At 26.1% G+C, this 19,882-nt stretch overlaps 1 protein-coding gene across 1 annotated transcript; it reads left to right on the top strand.

Moving 5' to 3' along the window:
• The first annotated feature begins 3,841 nt into the window (after positions 1 to 3,841).
• LOC100162264 (RUN domain-containing protein 1) lies at positions 3,842 to 18,645 on the top strand. Its single transcript, XM_001947641.4, has 13 exons — positions 3,842 to 4,327; positions 5,324 to 5,408; positions 5,642 to 5,782; positions 5,840 to 6,011; positions 6,114 to 6,208; positions 7,710 to 7,800; positions 8,309 to 8,400; positions 11,135 to 11,262; positions 15,833 to 16,034; positions 16,899 to 17,108; positions 17,197 to 17,294; positions 17,445 to 17,539; positions 18,420 to 18,645. The coding sequence occupies exons 1-13, from the start codon at positions 4,185 to 4,187 to the stop codon at positions 18,524 to 18,526; spliced, it is 1,659 nt and encodes a 552-aa protein (XP_001947676.2). The 5' UTR covers positions 3,842 to 4,184; the 3' UTR covers positions 18,527 to 18,645.
• The last annotated feature ends 1,237 nt before the right edge of the window (positions 18,646 to 19,882 follow it).

Here is a 19,882-nt window from a genome sequence, read left to right as displayed (position 1 = left end):
ATGCTTCATATTATACGTTGTGGACATGTTTTTAGAAAAAATATACGTGGCATTTTGTGGGATGAGGAGGCTCGACTTCGATATGATTAATAATATATCACTGCCATGGACTGATTGTTATGCAAAAAACAAAACCGAATACTTCGTAACAAGGGGACAACCAAAGAACAATGGGATCAGCAAATGGCCCCCACTTCAGTACATTACAGTCATGGCTTTAAAGAGTACGGGTAATAAAGACGCGAAAATAATTGCGTCAGAAATCGCTTATAAATGGTTGTGCACGAACTACGTTCCGTACTGACCGTGCTATAACGACACCAAAATGTATGAAAAAGTAAGTCCGATTTGATGATTTAACCGAATAAAACAATATTTATCGGGTAGAAAGGCGATACTGTGCAGTGTAAACAATATTATTTTAATTTATTATAAATATAGGTGCATTTCATTAAGCTGTTTTTGACTATCAATTTATATTTATAATTCACAACGATCATAACTATTATAGGGGTATAATTATTTGAGACAATGCTTAAAATTGCTAAAAAATGTGTGCACAAACATATCGATTGGTCTGCAGGACAGTAATTGAAAATGGTTTAGGTGGTTTAACTGATCAGCAGGTTTCACGTGAATTGTACACTGCAGGGCCTAAAATACATCTGATTTCAGGGGACACACCACACACTTATTAATTTCACTGTTACTTTTGGGCTTTGAAAGTTCTCTATAATAAAAAAAAAAATCTATGAGGGTTGTCATACACAAAATCCCCCCCCCCCCCACTTTTATATACTATTTACCCTGTAAGTGATTTAGTGAGGTAACTTTTATAATTATTTTAAATCACTAAAAGCAGTAAAAACCTACGTGTGTAGTAAATTAAAAAATATTTAAATATTTTTGTACGTTATCATCATCAATTAGAATATAATTTATGTAACGAAATAGTTTATAAGAATATTCAAGGTTTTTAAATAACAAATTTGATGATGTTTAGAACATAATATTGGGTTTGTTAAATAAACTGTCATAATATAATATTATACCTATGTATATTATTATGTATGTAGATCATTTTAGTTACATTTATTATAAAACGAAATAACTATCTAATTCTTTAAAATCATATTTATGATTATAATAATCAGTTAAAACTTTATTTTTTAATATTTTAACATATTTTAGATTTAAAATAAACAACAATACATATTTATAATATGGTATAGTAGGTATCTATACCTAATTATATAATATTATGAAAATATTCTTTAAATTACGATCCTCTTACTAGTTAACTTATCAGTGGGTATTACAGTAAACAATATTGTATTTCAATAGACACAGCTTAAAGTAATTTAAATATTTTATGTACTTGCATGTTTAGTTATTTTGTATTAAAGCAATTACCTAATTGCTTTGAATTGACCCATTATCATTTCTTCTTTTTTTTTATAACAAACTTGTCCATAGTATAGAAATAAAATAAGTAGGTAATTAGTAAATTAATATATTAAAAGATTAATGTTTGTTATTTCTACAAAACTAAAAACCCATTATAAAACTTGGGACACACATTGATTTTTAGGAGACACAGTATTTTAGCCCATGGTAGACTGTATACATTTTTTTAATACTTGTTACTATATCTGCAGACTTATTTAAGTAAATAATATTGTCGATAGTTATCGTGTATACTAATTTGTCAAATATTTTGACAGTACCGAGTGGATGAAGGTGGCCAAATAGGATAATTTCAGGCGAGTTTCCCAGCCAGAACGAATTTGGCTAACCGGACGGAATCGTGTTAAAATTTCTCCAGATATACAATTCCACAGCTTCAATAAAAATTGGAGTATTACAGCACAAATCCGCAATGATGAATTGAAGAAGCTGATAATTTTAAAGAATAATGATAATACAAATACAATATATAATATATAACTGATGTAAAAACAAATTTAACAATAATAATATATAATATAAAAAGTATAATGCATTTGATTATCTTGACTTTATCTGCAAGATAGAGAAACTTTTTAAAGTATCACTCAGTTTTGATACTAGAAGTGATTTTGCTTTAAAAAAAGGTGGGCAAATGGATGTCACTTTGCTGTACAGTAGGTTACAAGTGGGTCACTGTATTGAATTTGAATTCAATGATATAATATCATTGTATAAGAAAAACGATACTAAGCGGATACGGTATCGGTATGTCAGTCTAGGTATAAGACATATTATATATTACATGATCTATGGAATTAAAAAAAAAATTAATCTATAACTTGATAAAATACCTAAAATAATTACGTGGAATTTTGTTTTAAATTCTCAATCCTTAGATATAAAAGTTGAACATTTTATAAATTTTTAACTACAAAATAATTTTTCAATTTTAAATTTTTATAAATTTTGTCAAAATTTGAACTTGAAATGCTTATAAAAAAAAATTGTGCCTGTGTATTTTTAATATTTTTTTCAACGGCTATTGTAACAATATATCAGGAGCCTTGCATTAAATTTTCACGCTTTTTTATCCAACAAAAAATTGTAAAAATATGAATTTCAAACGCTCATAAAAATTTAATTTGACTTTCTTGTAGACATTTTTTTTTTTTGGTAGACAATATTATGAGGAGCCTTGTATCAAATTTTCAAGTATTTTTATTTTTTACTCAATAAATAAAGTTTTATTGACATTCATAGAAAAAAAACTAATAAAATTGGAAACTGAAAATGTCCCTAAAAAGTTTAAGACAAATCAAAATATTTTGAAAATTTTATCATATATAGAAAATGGAAATATTAACAACTAGTGAAAATTGCATGTATCTACGGTCATTTGTTTTAAAGTTACACCAAAAACCAAAATCAATTTTCTCAAAAACAGATTTTGCGTAAAAATTCCAGTTTTTCCTTAATTTTTATTTTATTTTTCACGGAGCTTTTGAAAACTACTGGAAAAATTTTTCTTTTGACTCCCCCAAAGTACAAACTAGATTCACTTTCCTATCAGAAAAGATACCTTAAAATTATACAAATATATAAGTAGTAAATAGAACATAGGGAAGTAGTTTCACAATTTACTTTGATATCATCGTTATTGACTAACAAATAACTATATTTTCCTCTATTAAGTATATCACATCCAACTTCAATAAGTGCCTATATAATGTAAAAATGGGTACCTTAATACAAATATGTAGTAATATGTTTAACAGTATTTTAACTATTGTTTCTAAATGACAATAAATCTAAAATTATACCTAGGCGGACAACCTATGTCCTATACAGTATAATTTTGGCCGTTCTAAATAGTTCATATTTGTTTAACACAATGCAAATCATAATAATAATTATAGACAACTTACTTATGAGTTATGTTATGTAATATATAACATATTATTAGCTTATAACATGTATAATTAATTTATACAACGTAAATAATAAACAATTATGTGATTTTAAAAGTGCAAAAGCACATACATATATCTATGTATATAATAGTATATGTATTAATATATGAGTAAATATTATACAAATGGTTTGGATACCTGTATAATATTTAAATAATTAATAATAATTATATTAATTATTTAAATCCTCACGCGTACAACCTACTTAATTATTTTGAAATTGACTTCATTAGACTGCATAGACACCTGCGTACAACTACCGTATTATTATATTATATTGTACTTGACAACGTAGGTATACTGCAATATTATGCGATGCTATGCATCAAGTCGAATGTGAACTTTGGGAACCCATCACTGACGTCATACAAAAAATCGATAGGCCCTCCCTGCACTACATAGGCTGCTATACAGTGTTAACAGCTGCAACTGACAAACGTGTGGGTTGCGTATTTAGTGTTCTTTTACCGAATTGCTTTACATATGACAGTTTGATAGCGGACATGTTATAGAAAACAACAATTTCCAGTGTCTATGTAAAACATAAAACAAATATCTTTTATTTTTTTCCAACGCATACCTAGTGTTAAGTTTGTATGTCAATATAATTAAAGCAACAACAACAACAATAAATTATAACTTCACCCGTTACTCAAAACAATATTAAATATTATTTTAACTTTATGTAATCACAATTTTTCCAACCATTTAATTGCCATATTGAACAAACTTTAACTTAAGTTAATTTTATAAACAATTATTTGAATGTCAGCCAATCTTACGATGGAAATCGTAAAATCAAACGATGACGGCAACATAAACCTCAATAATTGTAACAGAACGGATATTGCAGATGAACACGACAATGCACTTTACTCGTTTTGTGAAACGAGTCACACGAATTGGAAGTACGTTCTATTAAATTATTTAAATTATTAAGGTTTTTGTTTTATTTTAGTTTCATTATTTTTAGAATGTTTTGAAAAGGTAAATAAATGTTTAAAATATAAAGTTCACAATAAAAATAATAATCCCATTATTAAGTTTAAATATCAGTAGTACCTAAGTATAAGTTATTTGCATAAATCCTGAATTAGAATTATAAATACTTATAGAAAATATAGAATTTTATAGCACAGAGTCTTAAAATGTATTACAATATGTTGATTATATTTATAAGACATAAGTACCACCACATGATTTGTATTACATGAAAATTGTAAAAGATTTTATTCCTGACTCAATAAGGTTGTTTAGAGTATACAAAAAATATGTAATGTTGTCTTTTGTTCAACGTATGTGATTAATTCCTTAATTAAAAAATACAAATCGTTATCTTTGATCCTTATCTTGTCTAGAATGATTTTTACTAAAATAATCTTACGAAACATTTTTAAAGTGTAGTTAAGATGGGACAAAATACTCAATGTAGTTCTTTTTTATTTTAATTTCAAAATACATTTAATCGGAAATCTGTCGTTAGTTATAATATTAAAAATTGTAATCAAATGATCATTAAATTAAATCAAAAATTATTATCATTATTTATTATTGTAGTAAAATTTCTCAAAAAATTATCAATAATTTTTAATATACTCGTATTATGCTTTATACATGCTTTAGGATTTGATATTTAATTCTTAATCTTTTAATTCATTTAAAATTATTAATATAATAATATAGTATGATCCGCTACCTATAGTTATTTATGCTAAACAATGGCCTGTTAAATTTTTGCTTTTTTCCTAATATAATTATTATAAGTGACGTATTATTTAATATTTTATAACAATAGCTGCTTAGTTAAAATTAACAAATAGATATGATTTTATTAATTCTACAATTAATATACCTATTATTATAAATAATATAAAATTATGAAATGTCAAAATTTGGTTTTTTAGTGAAAACAATAAAGTTGGATACTTAGAAGAACAATATGAAATTCTTCATTCATCTGTTATAGCTTTGACTTCACATTTTTCACAGGTAGCATGCAAGTTTATAAGTACAAGCACTTATACTGTTTATCATTTTCGACTATTCTGATTCTTTTATTAATTGCACCATAATATCTTAAGATTGATAACTAAAATAGATTTGATAACTAATTATTATTTTAATACATTCACATTAAACGTTTTGAAACACTTCTTTTTCTTCTGTTACTAACATGAAAATCCTAAATTTATTATGTATATACATGTGTGTTTAATATTCAGGTACAATTACGAATTCATCAAATTATTGAGTCACCTGATGAAGAGAAAAAACATTTACTTAAGAATTTAGAAGAATTTGCATTTAAAGGCATCCCAAACGTGTATACGAATTGCTCTTTGAACCACTTACTTGTAACAACGGTAGATTTTTGCTAATGACATTTTAAGAACGAAAATGTATAGCTTTTTTACTCTTAGAACGATGACGACAATATGGTGGAAAAGAAACATCAAGTTCAAATTGAAGTAATCAAGGAAATGAAAAAACAGTTGGAAGCTTTAGAGACCCATATATACAACAATAAAGACGAATTTGAACTTCCAGAAAGTTTCGTAGACGTTTTCCGTGAAAGACAAAACAACATAATTAGTAAATATTATCTATTTAATCTACACAAAATCTATATTCTCTTTTTTCCGTTTTTATAAGTAAGTAATTAATTTAATCCTAATCAAACGGTTTTATTTTTAGATCAAGTAGAAAAAAAATTAAATTTAAGTATCAAAAACTCTAAAAACATGTCTGTAGAAGAACTAAAAGAAGAAGTTGATAACGCAATTCAAAAAGTACGTAATCAATCAATCATACAAATTAACAACAATCAACACCGATCAATTATTATCATTTTATATTTTAGTAAAATACCTGAACCCTTAAATAATTATACTCACAAGTCATAAATATCTAGGTCATTTGAAGTAGGTAAATGTTGACAAAAACTTTATTTATTACAACATATTTAGGTACCTAATATAGTTTATTTCTATAATATAGTACAGAACTATACTGCAGTGGCGTATTTAGATTTTGTTTTTTTTTTTTTTTTTGGGGGGGGAGGGGGTATGATTTCGGCCGTATATCATTTGCGCATCATCTGTTTACCTGCACCATATTATCGTACATCATAATATCATATTATGCACATCAAAATTTTAAACAATAGAAGGATATAAAAATAATTGTACACATACATATAATATTATATAAATATTGAATAATTTAATATACTTAGGCACAAGATTTTGTTCAATAAGCATTTAAAGTTCAAATGTTGATCAAATTTATAAAAAGCTCAACAATTTGCAAATTATTTTGTAGTTAAAAATTTAATATTCAGTTGAATTTGGTACATTACATGGCCATAGTTATAGTAAAAAATATACATAATACATATAACATATAGGTAGTTTGAGTAAAAATTTTGTTCAGTTCAATTAGGAATATTACAGTCATAGTTATAATTATAATACAAATAATAGGTACATATAGTTTGAGAAAAGCTAAACGCTTTTGGGTATACACCTTTTTTTTCAGTTCTATTGTTAAATAATATTGATGCGCAAATGATATACGACCTTTTAAACGATCGATGCGCAAATGATGTATAACCCAAAAATCGAACGATGCGCAACGTCTAACAAAAAAGGTCAAAAATAACAATAGTGATGCGCAAACGACAACCGGCGATGATTTCATCCAGTAGTCCTGCATTTAGTGTTAGAGGCATTAAGTTAGGATTAGGACTCCGAAAACTTTTGCATATACAGCCAAGGGGGATTGATCCCCTTGATCCCCTCCGTAAATATTTACGTTACTGGAAGTAAATAAATTATATATAAAGAATACATAAAGTTCACAATTCACATTGTGAAAATTACAAGTTAAATAATTCTTATATTTAACGATTCTTTTAAGTTATAATACATACCTACGTATAAAATGCCCGTTACATAAGAATGTGTAATATTAGATTTTGCTGGTGTATGGGTCTAATGTATTATGTAGCAGTACCTATTACATAATATAACTGTCGGAAAATATATTGATACAATTATAATATCAACCTTTAAGTACAATGCACTGTTCTATACATCTATAGTACCTATCTATCATAATATACTATTGTGTTATTGAGTAGTGCTAATTATCTAGCTACCCCTTTATAATATAGCCCCCCCCCCCCCGATTTCCACCAATGATCAAAGCTCGATTGATTTCGTATAACAAATGTAGTATATTATTGTTAATTAACCAGCAAAATACACTTAACCAATTCTTTATATATAGCTGGTAAATCCAATGAAAGCCACAGAACATTTGGTCGATCAGTTAAAAACCCAAATAGCAGATCTTGAAAGGTTCATACAATATTTACAAAGTAAGTATACAATTAGTTAATTAATTATTGTTCTACAGGGTATATGCCAATATAATCTTATTTATTATAATTGCGTATGGTATAACCAACGTAGGAACAAAATCATTCATTTATCCGCTATATAGTCATTGCTTAAATTTAATTAAAATGTAACGTGGAAGTAAATTTGAGTTGAAGATTTAATGTTTTATACCGGATTTTAAACCTAGAGAGACGAATTATTATAAGAATTCTTAAATACAATAACATTTTTTTAAATAGCTTAACTGAAAATAAATTTTAAGTAGGTACTTATTATATTTTGCAAAGAGTATTACTACGTAGACTTAAAAATATAAATTAGTTTTTAAGTTATAGGTGTTAATATTGGGAAACAAAATTATTTGAAATTAAATTAATCAATATATAAATTATTTATTTCCATTATTTTCTTAAACGAACTTGCATTTCATCGTAGAATTAACACATTGTTTTCATACAAATTTTACATTTTGTGTACAATTTTCAGCTGGTAAAATCAAATTGAAAACACCAGGAGATAAAGTCACGAAAATATCAGTATCTAAGGACAAAAGTTTTGAACGCAAATCGAGAGACGTGGTAATTACACAATTTAATCACGTAATGTAGTTTGAGTTTTTTTTTTTATATTTTATAAAATACTACAATAAATGTGTTACAGTTAAAAAATAAACCAAATATAGGTAAAATACAATTGGAAAAATAAAAAAAAATAGTTCTAAATAAAACTATGCATAAATTCGAAAATACAAATTTGAATACTTCCTTATGATACATTTATATTTACTTTTATTTAATCACATTTAAAGCTGTATCAACCATATTATAACAGTGATAAAACTTATTAAAGACATCCATTTAGTTAATAAATATTAAATATTTATTATATTATATTTGCTATTTTTCACTTTATAATTACGATATTATAATATCAACACTGCATGAATATACTTACCCTAAATTTTGTCGGGTATATCCTAACAGTAGGTATATTTATTTTTGACAACACTTATTATCGTATAAGATGTTAATATGAACTATACTAGTGTGATTACTGATTGATGACAGCCTACTCGTCATCAATAATAACTAGTACCTATTCAAATTTGTATCTGAGACCGATTGTAGTTTATTCTTATTTCGTATTATAAACAATTCCATTAAGCAGGTAAAATATTATAGACTGCCTATTAATTTTTTATATATTAATACTGAGAATTCAAATAGGTACCTAGGTACCTATTCAGGCTGAGACACGATTGAGCATGAAACACCTTTTTTGCGACACGATTGAGCATAAATTGTCGGTGCATCAAAGGAAATTGAAATACAAAAGAAAACCAACACGATTGAGCATAAAAAACTCTGCAACGTTGCCATTTTTAATTTTGAATTGTATTATACAAAAATATTTATTTAAATAATTAATAATATAATGATTCAAAATATAACACGGCAAAAAAATATCATGTTTTCATAGTCAATATGTAATATACCTAGGTAGTCACATTATTCAAAATATTTATAAATCAATAATAGTCTCAATAGTAGTCCGGAACTAATTTATTAATTGATAACATTGTCGATAAAGCTGAGGGGCTCGGCTCACGGCTCGCGTCAGATAATATCATAATAATTAGTGTAATAATACGTGAAAATAATAAATTACAAAATTTTGGCTACGTGAATTTGGCAACATCGCATAAAATATTCTATGCTCAATCGTGTTGCTAAAAAGGTCTATGCTCAATCGTTTTATGCTCAATCGTGCTTTATCGCCTATTCAAATCCCGAAAGATTAAACATTAATATTCTATTGAACCCGTTGTGTTAAATACAAACAGATGTTTACTACAAAATAAATTACAACCACCAGGATTCAATATATAACACATTTATAAATATGAACAAGTTAGAAAATCTCACTATGTTGACACTCTATGAACGTGCTAAATTTCCGGTCTCTAAATACATTTTAATACAACGCAATAAACTATAATTTCATATTATACAATTTGAAAACAATTATTTGGTAACCTTTATATTTTTGTACCTATCTCTGTTCTTTTAATACTAGTATGAAAAATGAATTTACTTAGAATAGAACCACACTTATTCCTTCTTAGTTTATCGTAACTATATAAGTGGGTAGTAAGTACCGGTAACTATCGGACGGAGGGACGGGGATATAAAGTGGTCTGAACATAATATGTTTAGAAACCTAAAACAAAGTAAAATTATAATTTAGATAATAGATAGATAAATCATTATTTTATGTTTAGATAGGTGAAATAGAATAACGTTAAATGATATTTAAATTCAATAATTTCTTTAACTTACAACGGATCGCATTAAATTCTTATTTTTTAGCAGCGTCAATGCGTAACATGCATTCAATTTCGTTAAAAAAGTGTTTTCTTGAGTCTGTTAGAATTTTGAAATAATAATAGTAATATTACAATTGCATTATGTATAAGCAATAATAATACGTTTAATTGGTGGAAAGTTTTAAAATCTTAAGATAAATATTTTTTGAATTACAATATATTAAGTAATAACTAATAAGTAATAAGACAGAAATATCCGAAATATTGTTAGACGTAGAATTTTATTTTTTGTTTAAATATTTAATATTGTCGGAATTAGAAATTTTATCTATAGAAAAATATGTGAATAGGTATATTATTTTCAATATTTTAAAATTACTGTTTTATAAAAACAACTTTACTGATTACAACCCTTGCATAATATTTCCAAGCTGTTTAACCTGGAAATAAATAATATCAATTTGAAAAATTCAAATGCCTATAAAGTAGCTACAAATAACTCAAAAGGAGCCAAATTATTTTTTAAATTATACTATATCTCAAAAATGCTAATTTTAAAATATTGGGAAAGCTTTTTGGAAAACTTTTTACCTCCCACCGAGATCTACCAGAAAGTAGAATCTACCCTCAAATTGTAAGCATTTTTGATTGCTCCAAAACATGACGACACACACAAAAAAAATAACCTTAAAATCATTTTTAAATTTAAATTACTACAATTTAAATTACTATTATTATAGTGGTATAATAGTTACCTAACGATAATATAATAATACCTAATAGATAATATAGTACATTTTTAAATATTATTTACTTTATTATGATTTATGAATGCTGAATAACTTATTAAACTAAGCAATCTCCATATAGTGTTGGTGTTGAAAAATATATATTATATGCTTTAAATATTACGTTAATTTAATCTGTGTATTTCTTTCATTCATAATAAGTATATTAATATATTTTAATATTTCGCACATTAACAGAAAACAGTGGGTGCTGTTAGACGGTTAACTGCAATAATACAAATGTTCATCGGTACTCAAATATCATGCACTCAACGACATTTCAAAATGAATACACTGAAGAAATCAATGAAAATAAATCACTGGGGGTAAGTCTACACATTACGCGCACTTACCTATATATAATCGACACAATAGCAGTTTTAGGGGGGCTCAGGGGGCAATCTCCCCAAGTAAAAAAAAAATATGAATAGATACCTACTATATATACAATGTATATGGCAGTGGACGCTTTTATTATTACGGTACATAATATTATATTAGTATGGGCCGGAAGAGAAGCAATGTGAGCAACAGTTCCTTCTCCGGCTCTCGATTAAACCGGAAAAAAAAATATTATATTAGTATACTCGATATTGGTTAATTGTAAATTCTCGTTAGTCGTTATATTATATTTTCGTATAGTACGCCAGTAAATAGTATGTGGTTTTCCGATAGGTAGTAACTTTCAGGTTCTCTATTAATAATTTTAATTAGGTAGATATATTTTTATTGATATGTTTGACGACTGTCGTGTTCAGAATAATTTATTGTTTCGATGATTGTAGCTGTGAATAATTTTACCATGGATAGATCCTTTTCAGCCTTATAATAGTCTTAAAATCTGGCTTAGTACACACAAGGCCGTAACTGAAAAACATTTTGAAGAGTACCAGTGGCGTGCTCAGGGGGGAGTTAAGGGTTATATCCCCCCCAGGTCTTTTTTTGCTGACCTACAGAAAACAACACATTAATTATTATTGTCGTTTTAGAGCCATACATTTTTATTAATTATTCATTTTATTCGTTGGGCCAAAAAGCTTGAAAATTTAATACAAGGCCCCTAATATTAACAATAATATTTTGTTACAATTGCTAATGACGGTTAAATAATATTAAAAATACAGTCACAATTTTTTTAGATTTTTTTATATGTCAAAAAATTTGCTTGTTGAGTAAATAGCGTGAAAATTTAATACAAGGCTCTTGATATATTTTTATAATAGCAGTTGAAAAATTTTAAAAATAAATAAGCACAATTTTTTTTTATAAATATTTAAAGTTAGAATTTTGACAAAATGTATCAAATTTAAAATGTAAAAATGATATTGTAATTAATAGTTTATATATAATATATTAATATTAACAATATAAATATAATATCAAATATCCTAGGCTTTCAAACCGTCTCTGCTTAGAATCGTTTTTCGCGCACATGATAATAATATATCACTTAAATTAAATTTAAAACCATGCATTTTACTATTACAATATTGTACAACTTGTAGCTTACTGTACAGCAAAGCGACTTCCACTTACTCGGTTTTTTTGTTTATTTAAAATAAAAATGTATGTTAACATGTTTTTAGTATAATGGTGTTATTTTAATTGAACAACTAGGAATTAGTGTGTTATAATTTATATTAATTTTAATTATAAAACAATTAAAAAATGTACACAATTATAAGCTAGAAACGATTTTGGATGGCTTGAAACATAAAGCCCCTTATTTGTGTTTCTGGTATTACCAACAGGGCTTGTATTTGAAAATAAAATTCCATTTTATGTTATTAAAATTAAAACTTTACACAATTTTTTCGTTTATTGTTATTTAGAATTAAACGTTCCACTAGTTTTGCGTTTATCGTTATTTATAATAGTGTTAATACCTATTCAATTTATTAATAATAACTAACGGGGTAGGTAATGGCCCGGATACGGAATATTATATAATCAATTCTAATGTCCGTATGTAGTGATGTACATTTTCATGAATATTTTTTTTTGGTGAAAATTTTAAAAATTTTATAATTTATCATATTAATTTCTTATCAATTAAATCTTTTGATATTATATAGTTGTAGTATAATTAACCTTCAAAATTATATTTTAATATAATGTTGGTATTATTCTAATTAACATAATATAGTAAATTCAAAATACAAATCATTAAATTATATAATATATACCTATATCAATACATAATATTTAATTCGGTAATAAATGAGCATTTTTATCTTTTATTAAAAATGCTGTATTTTTACTTCAGTATAAATTATGAGTGTATAATTGTATTGTTACAATTATTGATTTTACAATTTTTAACGGAGGTAATTTATTGTACTCAAACAATACTCCTTCAATTTTACCCAAATTATATTTTTAGATTCTGAGTGGAACGATGAATGTATTGATTTTACAATGATGTATGTTTTTTTTTATTTTTATTTTTTTTTTGTGTCTGTTACACGATAAGTAGTCGAAATAATGCTTCGATTTTCAACTTCAGTATCTTGTTCAATTGGAAAGTGAATATCGTTGGTGCGTTGGGGAGGTCAAAATTTAAAATTCCCAGTAATTTTCAAAAGCGCCAAGAAAAACCAAAGAAAAATTAAGGAAAAATAGGAATTTTTATGCAAAATCGATTTTTCACAAAATTGAATTTGGTTTTTGGTGTAACTTTAAAAAAAATGACCGTAGATATATATATTAGCATTTTCTATATACCATAACATTTTCAAAATATTTTGACTTATTTTGAGCTCTTTACGGACATTGTCAGTTTTCATTTTTTTTTAGTTTTTTTTTCTAAAAATATCAATAAAATTTTATTTGTTGATTAAAAAAGCTTGAAAATTTAATAAAAGGCTCCTAGTATATTGTTAAATATCAGTTGAAAAATATTAAAAATACATAGGCACAATTTTTTTTTTATAAGCATTTGAAGTTAAAATGTTGACAAAATTTATCAAATTTAAAATTGAATAATTATTTTGTAGTTAAAAATTTATAAAATGTTCAACTTTTATATCTAAGGATTGAAAATTTAAAATAAGATTCCACGTAAATATTTAATTATGTTGCCAAAAATTCTAAGAAATACATAAGCACAGTTTATTTTTATAGTCATTTTAAGTTCAAATTTGGACGAAATTACATATTAAAAAACCTGGAATAAATATTTTATTTATTTTGTTGTGATTGTAATGATTGTATTATAATATTATTTGTGGGTACTTGAAACTTCTAAAGTATACTATTATATATCTATGATAGTAACCACGGTTTGTTGTTGATGTATAACGCGTTACCTGATGGATATTGTGATATGATTAATTTGGTATTTATTATTAATACCTATTATAGGTCAATTTTTTTTTAATACTATAGATAAGTATACCTAACTATAATAGGTATGTCTAATACCTAGACTGACAAACTGTCTCCGCTCAGAATCGTTTTTCTTATACAGTGATATTATATCATTGAATTCAAATTTAATACTATCCGTTATACAGTGACCCACTTGTAACCTACTGTACAGTAGAGCGACATCCACTTACCCACCTTTTTTTTATTATAAGTGTTTTGTTTGACTCTGACGTTATAGTTGTTACAATGTAAATAAAAATGAAACATTAATTTTATAAAGTATTCAAATATATTTAAACATAAAAATTAATTAATTTAAGAAAAGTACAAAAAAAACAACATTTCAACATTTTCAATGAAAAAAAAATTTTTAAGCTTACATCTCCCTCCACATGCATGAAATAAATATTTCTACGAAACTAATATAACTTTTGAATAAATAGTTTTTAAATTATTTTGTTTTATGTTATTTTTCGTTCAATGAAATTCTATAAACTAAGTTTTGCGATATTTTTGTTTAATGATATTCTATAAATTACACTTATGTTATGTTTTGCTTGATGATATTATATTATAATATATTTTATTAATCGTTATGTTTTGTTTTGTGGTATTTAATTACTTTTGATTATCGCTTTCTATTATAATTATGTTATTATAATTATGTTTACAAATTTTAATAGCTTTTTGTAAAATATAACGTTACTATAACGTTTGCAAGCCAGAAGCCCCTATATTATCTCAATAATTGAAAATTCTTGGCCACGCCACTGGAAGAGTCCAACATATTTTAATCTTGTCATTTATTATTTTTACGTCTTGTTTTGGTCTCACTCTCTTACATATCTACCGGGATATAATATATTTCTATAGATAAAGTATTAGATTAATTTGCAAAAAATAAGAATAAAAAATTAGATTTTATATTGTAATTTATAGTTGTTCATATTTTGAGACTTTTTATCTTTTGACTAAGTATTATTTTGTATTATTTTAACATTTATTAGTTTTAAAATTAAAACACGTCTTGTAAGTTTAATAAAAAAATTAAGTTTAATCTGATTGATGCTCTAAATATAATAATTTTGTATACGTACCTACATATTATATTTGTACAATTGTCACAATAAGTTAAGTAATTAATAAGATTAATGGCTAATGTGGCCATGTGAATTATACTATATGGCACTGAATTTTAAGCATTTAAATATATTTCGATTTTACAAGTACCTACTTATCATCGAACATAAAAAAAAAATGTGTAATGTATTTATGCCCCCCCTATCCAAAAAAAAGTCAAACCCTAGATACGAAACTGATTAGACACATACACACACGCATATCTTCAATTTGCATCACTTTTATATAAATAATAGGTACTTATAAATATAAATGTAGGTATAAGTATTGATAATATTAAGTCACATGATATGTGATGAAAAATGCTGAAAGTTTAAAACACAATATTGAAATAAAAAGTTTAAAAAAAATGCATAAACATTAACATTCACATGATGTTTCTTATAGTGACTACAGAGCCAACTTGGAGTTGGTTGTTGCAGAACTATTGGAAATGCTTGCTTTACCTGAAATTCATGTTGATAGTGATTATATGTCGGACTCCGAAGGTGCTATAGCTGCAATGGAATGCAACGGAAAAATAGCTTTAATGGTTCGGAATCGATTAGCTCCAGCCATTCAACATTTGATTCAACATGGCCTTATGGTGGTAAAGTTAAACTTTAAAAAATCATTAATCATAAATCATCAATTTTATTGTGTTTGTGTAATTTGTACACGATTTAAAAGAGAATAATCTTGGATCTTCAACTTTGATAATATGGTTTCTGGTAGAAAATTGGATCTTGTTATTCTAGTTGGAACATTTAAAGCTAAGTAGTCAAAAGTAAAAAATGAAAATTCTCAGTAGGTACTTTTAAAAATAATGGAAAAACAAAAAAAATCTGGATTAATATTTTAATTTAAATGACTATATAGAGACTTGAATTTTTACGACATTTTCACACAATCATTTGTGATCACAATCATCACAATCACAAAAATGTTATGTTTTTTTGTGCTATTAAATTTTTTTTTTCATTTTTTCATTTATATGTGATACCATATTGTTATCTACTTTTAACTAAAAAAAAACTTGAACATTTAATACAAGGTCCCTCACATGTTTCGATTACCAAATTTCAAAATGCAAAGATTTTTATAAAATCCCAACGGTCACACATAATACTTGACGCTTTTCTCCACTTAATCATCCAAACGCACATAATCCAAATGTTGACGATATCTTCAAATCCACCATTATTTTGTACTAGGTATCGATCCTGTAGAAATATTGTATTTTAATAATAATCTCTTTTTATTACTATAACCGAGTTGTTTATTTTTACCTACTATATAAGATTTACGTATTACGATTGATGTGCTATTATATTTAAATGTTTAGATTCAAATCACTATATAGGTACATTAATAATATATTAAATATACCTATAGCCTATGATACCTAGTCGATACCAAAAATGTCTAAATCCGTAGCAGTATAATATACCTATTAATATTATGCACTACGCAGGTTGGTCAAAGCACGAGTGTCGTACCGTTTGTGGACTGTTTGCATCCAAAGATGAACAACTCAAAATCAACAATGCACGCATGGGAGCTTATATTAAAATACTATGAGATCAAAAACGGTGATTACTTCAACTCGACACCTGCCCGTAAACTATCTCAGAGTTTCAATTTAGACATTGAAGGCTGTAAATCGTCAGTTTCTTATAAACAAGTAATTACTCTGTACTCAAATGACAATTTTGCTTATGAATTTAGTATTTGTTTATTTTTTATAATCAACCATTTTTTTGTTATTACAGTGTCTTCTGTCTATTATTGGAAATATAATAACATCCCATTCCCGATATAAAAGAAGTTACGGTTCGTGCTTTAAAGCATTCGTATGCGCTGGACTGAAGTAAGTTACATACATTTTAACGCCGGGTATCTGTAGTTAAAATCTATTGTTAAAACTATAAATATAGTAGCACATTTGGTTGTTTGCGAAGTGCATACTTCAACAATTTACTTCTCTACACTATATTTTAATAATGATTTAATTTTTCAGTTCAAAAATGTTTGTCAGTTGGTTAAAATTTATATTCAAATGTCAACCATTGGTCGAACTTTACTATCAACCTTGGAGTTATGTGGCGCAAACAGGTTTGATATATTTTTTACTTCATTGAAAAATATATTTGATATTATTAAGAATACGTTACCTATACTATGTTTTGTTATCCGTCTCGCATGTAAAATATACTAAAAACAATTTTTTTTTTAATGTATAGTAGATAGTAAAAAGTGGAATCACTTTTAATAGTGAAAAATAAATATGACAAACAGTTAGTAACGATATAATTATCTTCGTTATGTTAGTTTTTGTAATGTTCTTCACAAAACTCGGTGTGAATTAATATTTATTTTTCTAAGCTTTAAAGAAGGATGTTTTTTCACGAAAATATATTTAAAAATTGTCATTCTTCCATGAAATGGTCACTTCAATTTGACATAGTGGCATTTTTTTTACAAGCCGGTCATTGACTTTGTGAAATAAAATATTTACCACACATAATGATCATTATTAGTACAATAGTAAATTGTTAGGTACCTATTTAAAGTATACACAAAATTATATATTTATGACAAATTTAATAGGTTTTTTTAAAAGATCAATGAATTTACATAATATTGTATTATTTAGTATTTACTATCTATTTAGACAAAAATGTAAATAAATTTTATTTTAACGGGGGGGGGGGGGGGGGGGTTATGTAGGTATGCAGTAGTCAGTATAATGTGTAAAAATATTTTCATATTTCTCGAACTTTAAAAAAGACGTTTCTATTTCTTAAAATACCAATTGAAATAAACAGCTTTTCACAAAAAGATCGATTTCACGAAGTGGCTACGTCATATAATATCCTATACCTACAATTATATCTATATAATTATATTCCATATTTCTCCCATGAATATGATATTACATTGTTAGTTATTACTTATCAGTTATTGCATATATCAACAATTAATTTAATTTCAGGTTTCGACGATGCATTACGTTCACTGGAAAAATTGAATCAATATAATTTTGATCTACCTGCAGATTTAGCTATTCGACAACTACAAAACATAAAAGATGCTTTTTAATATCATTATAATTTATATTTTAAAAACAATTAATATTTTTGTAAACAGAAAATAATTAATTTTTGTCTTTGTTATTTATTAATTTATTTTCGTAGAATAAAGTCGAAAATAACAATATATATTTTTTATTATACTCGCATAGTCGCATGTACATATATTATACTTCCCATTTCCGAATACACTTAATATACCTATCTCTTTTTTGAGTTTTTGAACAGCTCAGGGGCTAGTGTCTGATTGGCAGCAGTTTTCCGTTCTTCACACTTCTCCACATTTGAGTGGTAGTCTTCCCTGCCCTTTTTCCTCCTATGTATCCGGGTATCCCCTCAGAATTATTCCTAGTAGATTGTCCGTGGCAAATACATAAATTGTATATCAAATTAGTTAGTTACCTATACTTCAACTTAGTTTAAATATTTGTTTAAATTAAGTTCTTAAAATAAATATTTAACTAATAATGAAGAATATCGACGTGTAGACGAAAAACAACGTAAACGCCATTTTTTCTAAAATAAGGATTTAATAGAAATTAACTAAACACAATGGTTTACATTACATATTTACAAGGTATATAAGATTAACTAATTTATTTTCAGATATGAACGTACATTTTTAATTAAACGCAAACTAAATTAATCAGCAGGTGTGAATATGTGCCTAAGTAAAAATATCTTAAACAACGTATTAACATTAGAAAGCGTAAACGCCTATGGAAATTTGATGTTAACACTTAACACACAATGTTGGTATTCGTTCACGTTGACTGTGTACCTATGTCTTTTTGCATTTTCACTCAGTATACGTATGATAAAAGTAAAAACAAAAATCTTCTAAAAATAAAATAAAGAAACTGATCTTACCGACGTATTTATACATATTTAAAAGCATGCGTTTAATACACGCTAAATAATAATAAAATAGGTAACATTCAGCCACGTGTAGAAAATTACCTATAAACCAATAATTATTTCAAATGTATATTGGATGCCAAATGGCGTCAGTATCTACTATCTACGCATTCAATGCGTTAAAACATTTATTTTAACAATTCAATTTCATCTATACCAACAACTAATGTGTAAGTATAGGTATTAGGTACCTGGTACCTAACGAAATAACACAAGTTATAACAACATAGGTATTTAACTTGAAATCACTAATTAAAAGTAACTATTCATCTAGTTAATTTACATTGGTTATGTATTTACATATTTTTGTATAATTGTAAGAATTTCTCAGAGGTAGCAATATATATGATTAGGTACCTAGTTAGGTTATAAGAATAAACATTGTTAAATAATAGTTTATAGCCAGGCGTTATTATAAATATTTGGGTTTATAATATTATATTGTGTT

The sequence above is a fragment of the Acyrthosiphon pisum genome, chromosome X (assembly GCF_005508785.2).
Source record: "Acyrthosiphon pisum isolate AL4f chromosome X, pea_aphid_22Mar2018_4r6ur, whole genome shotgun sequence".
Classification (NCBI taxonomy): Eukaryota; Metazoa; Arthropoda; class Insecta; order Hemiptera; family Aphididae; genus Acyrthosiphon; species Acyrthosiphon pisum.
The sequence above is the reverse complement of the archived record's forward strand: the minus strand, read 5'-3'. Positions and strand labels throughout refer to the sequence as shown.

Excerpts from the sequence above, each read along its gene's own strand:
- LOC100162264 (XM_001947641.4), top strand. The coding sequence starts at position 4,185 with ATGTCAGCCAATCTTACGATGGAAATCGTAAAATCAAACGATGACGGC. Across the intron at positions 6,012-6,113 it reads AAGACAAAACAACATAATTA|ATCAAGTAGAAAAAAAATTA; the intron begins GTAAATATTATC and ends TTTTATTTTTAG. Across the intron at positions 16,035-16,898 it reads TTCAACATGGCCTTATGGTG|GTTGGTCAAAGCACGAGTGT; the intron begins GTAAAGTTAAAC and ends TGCACTACGCAG.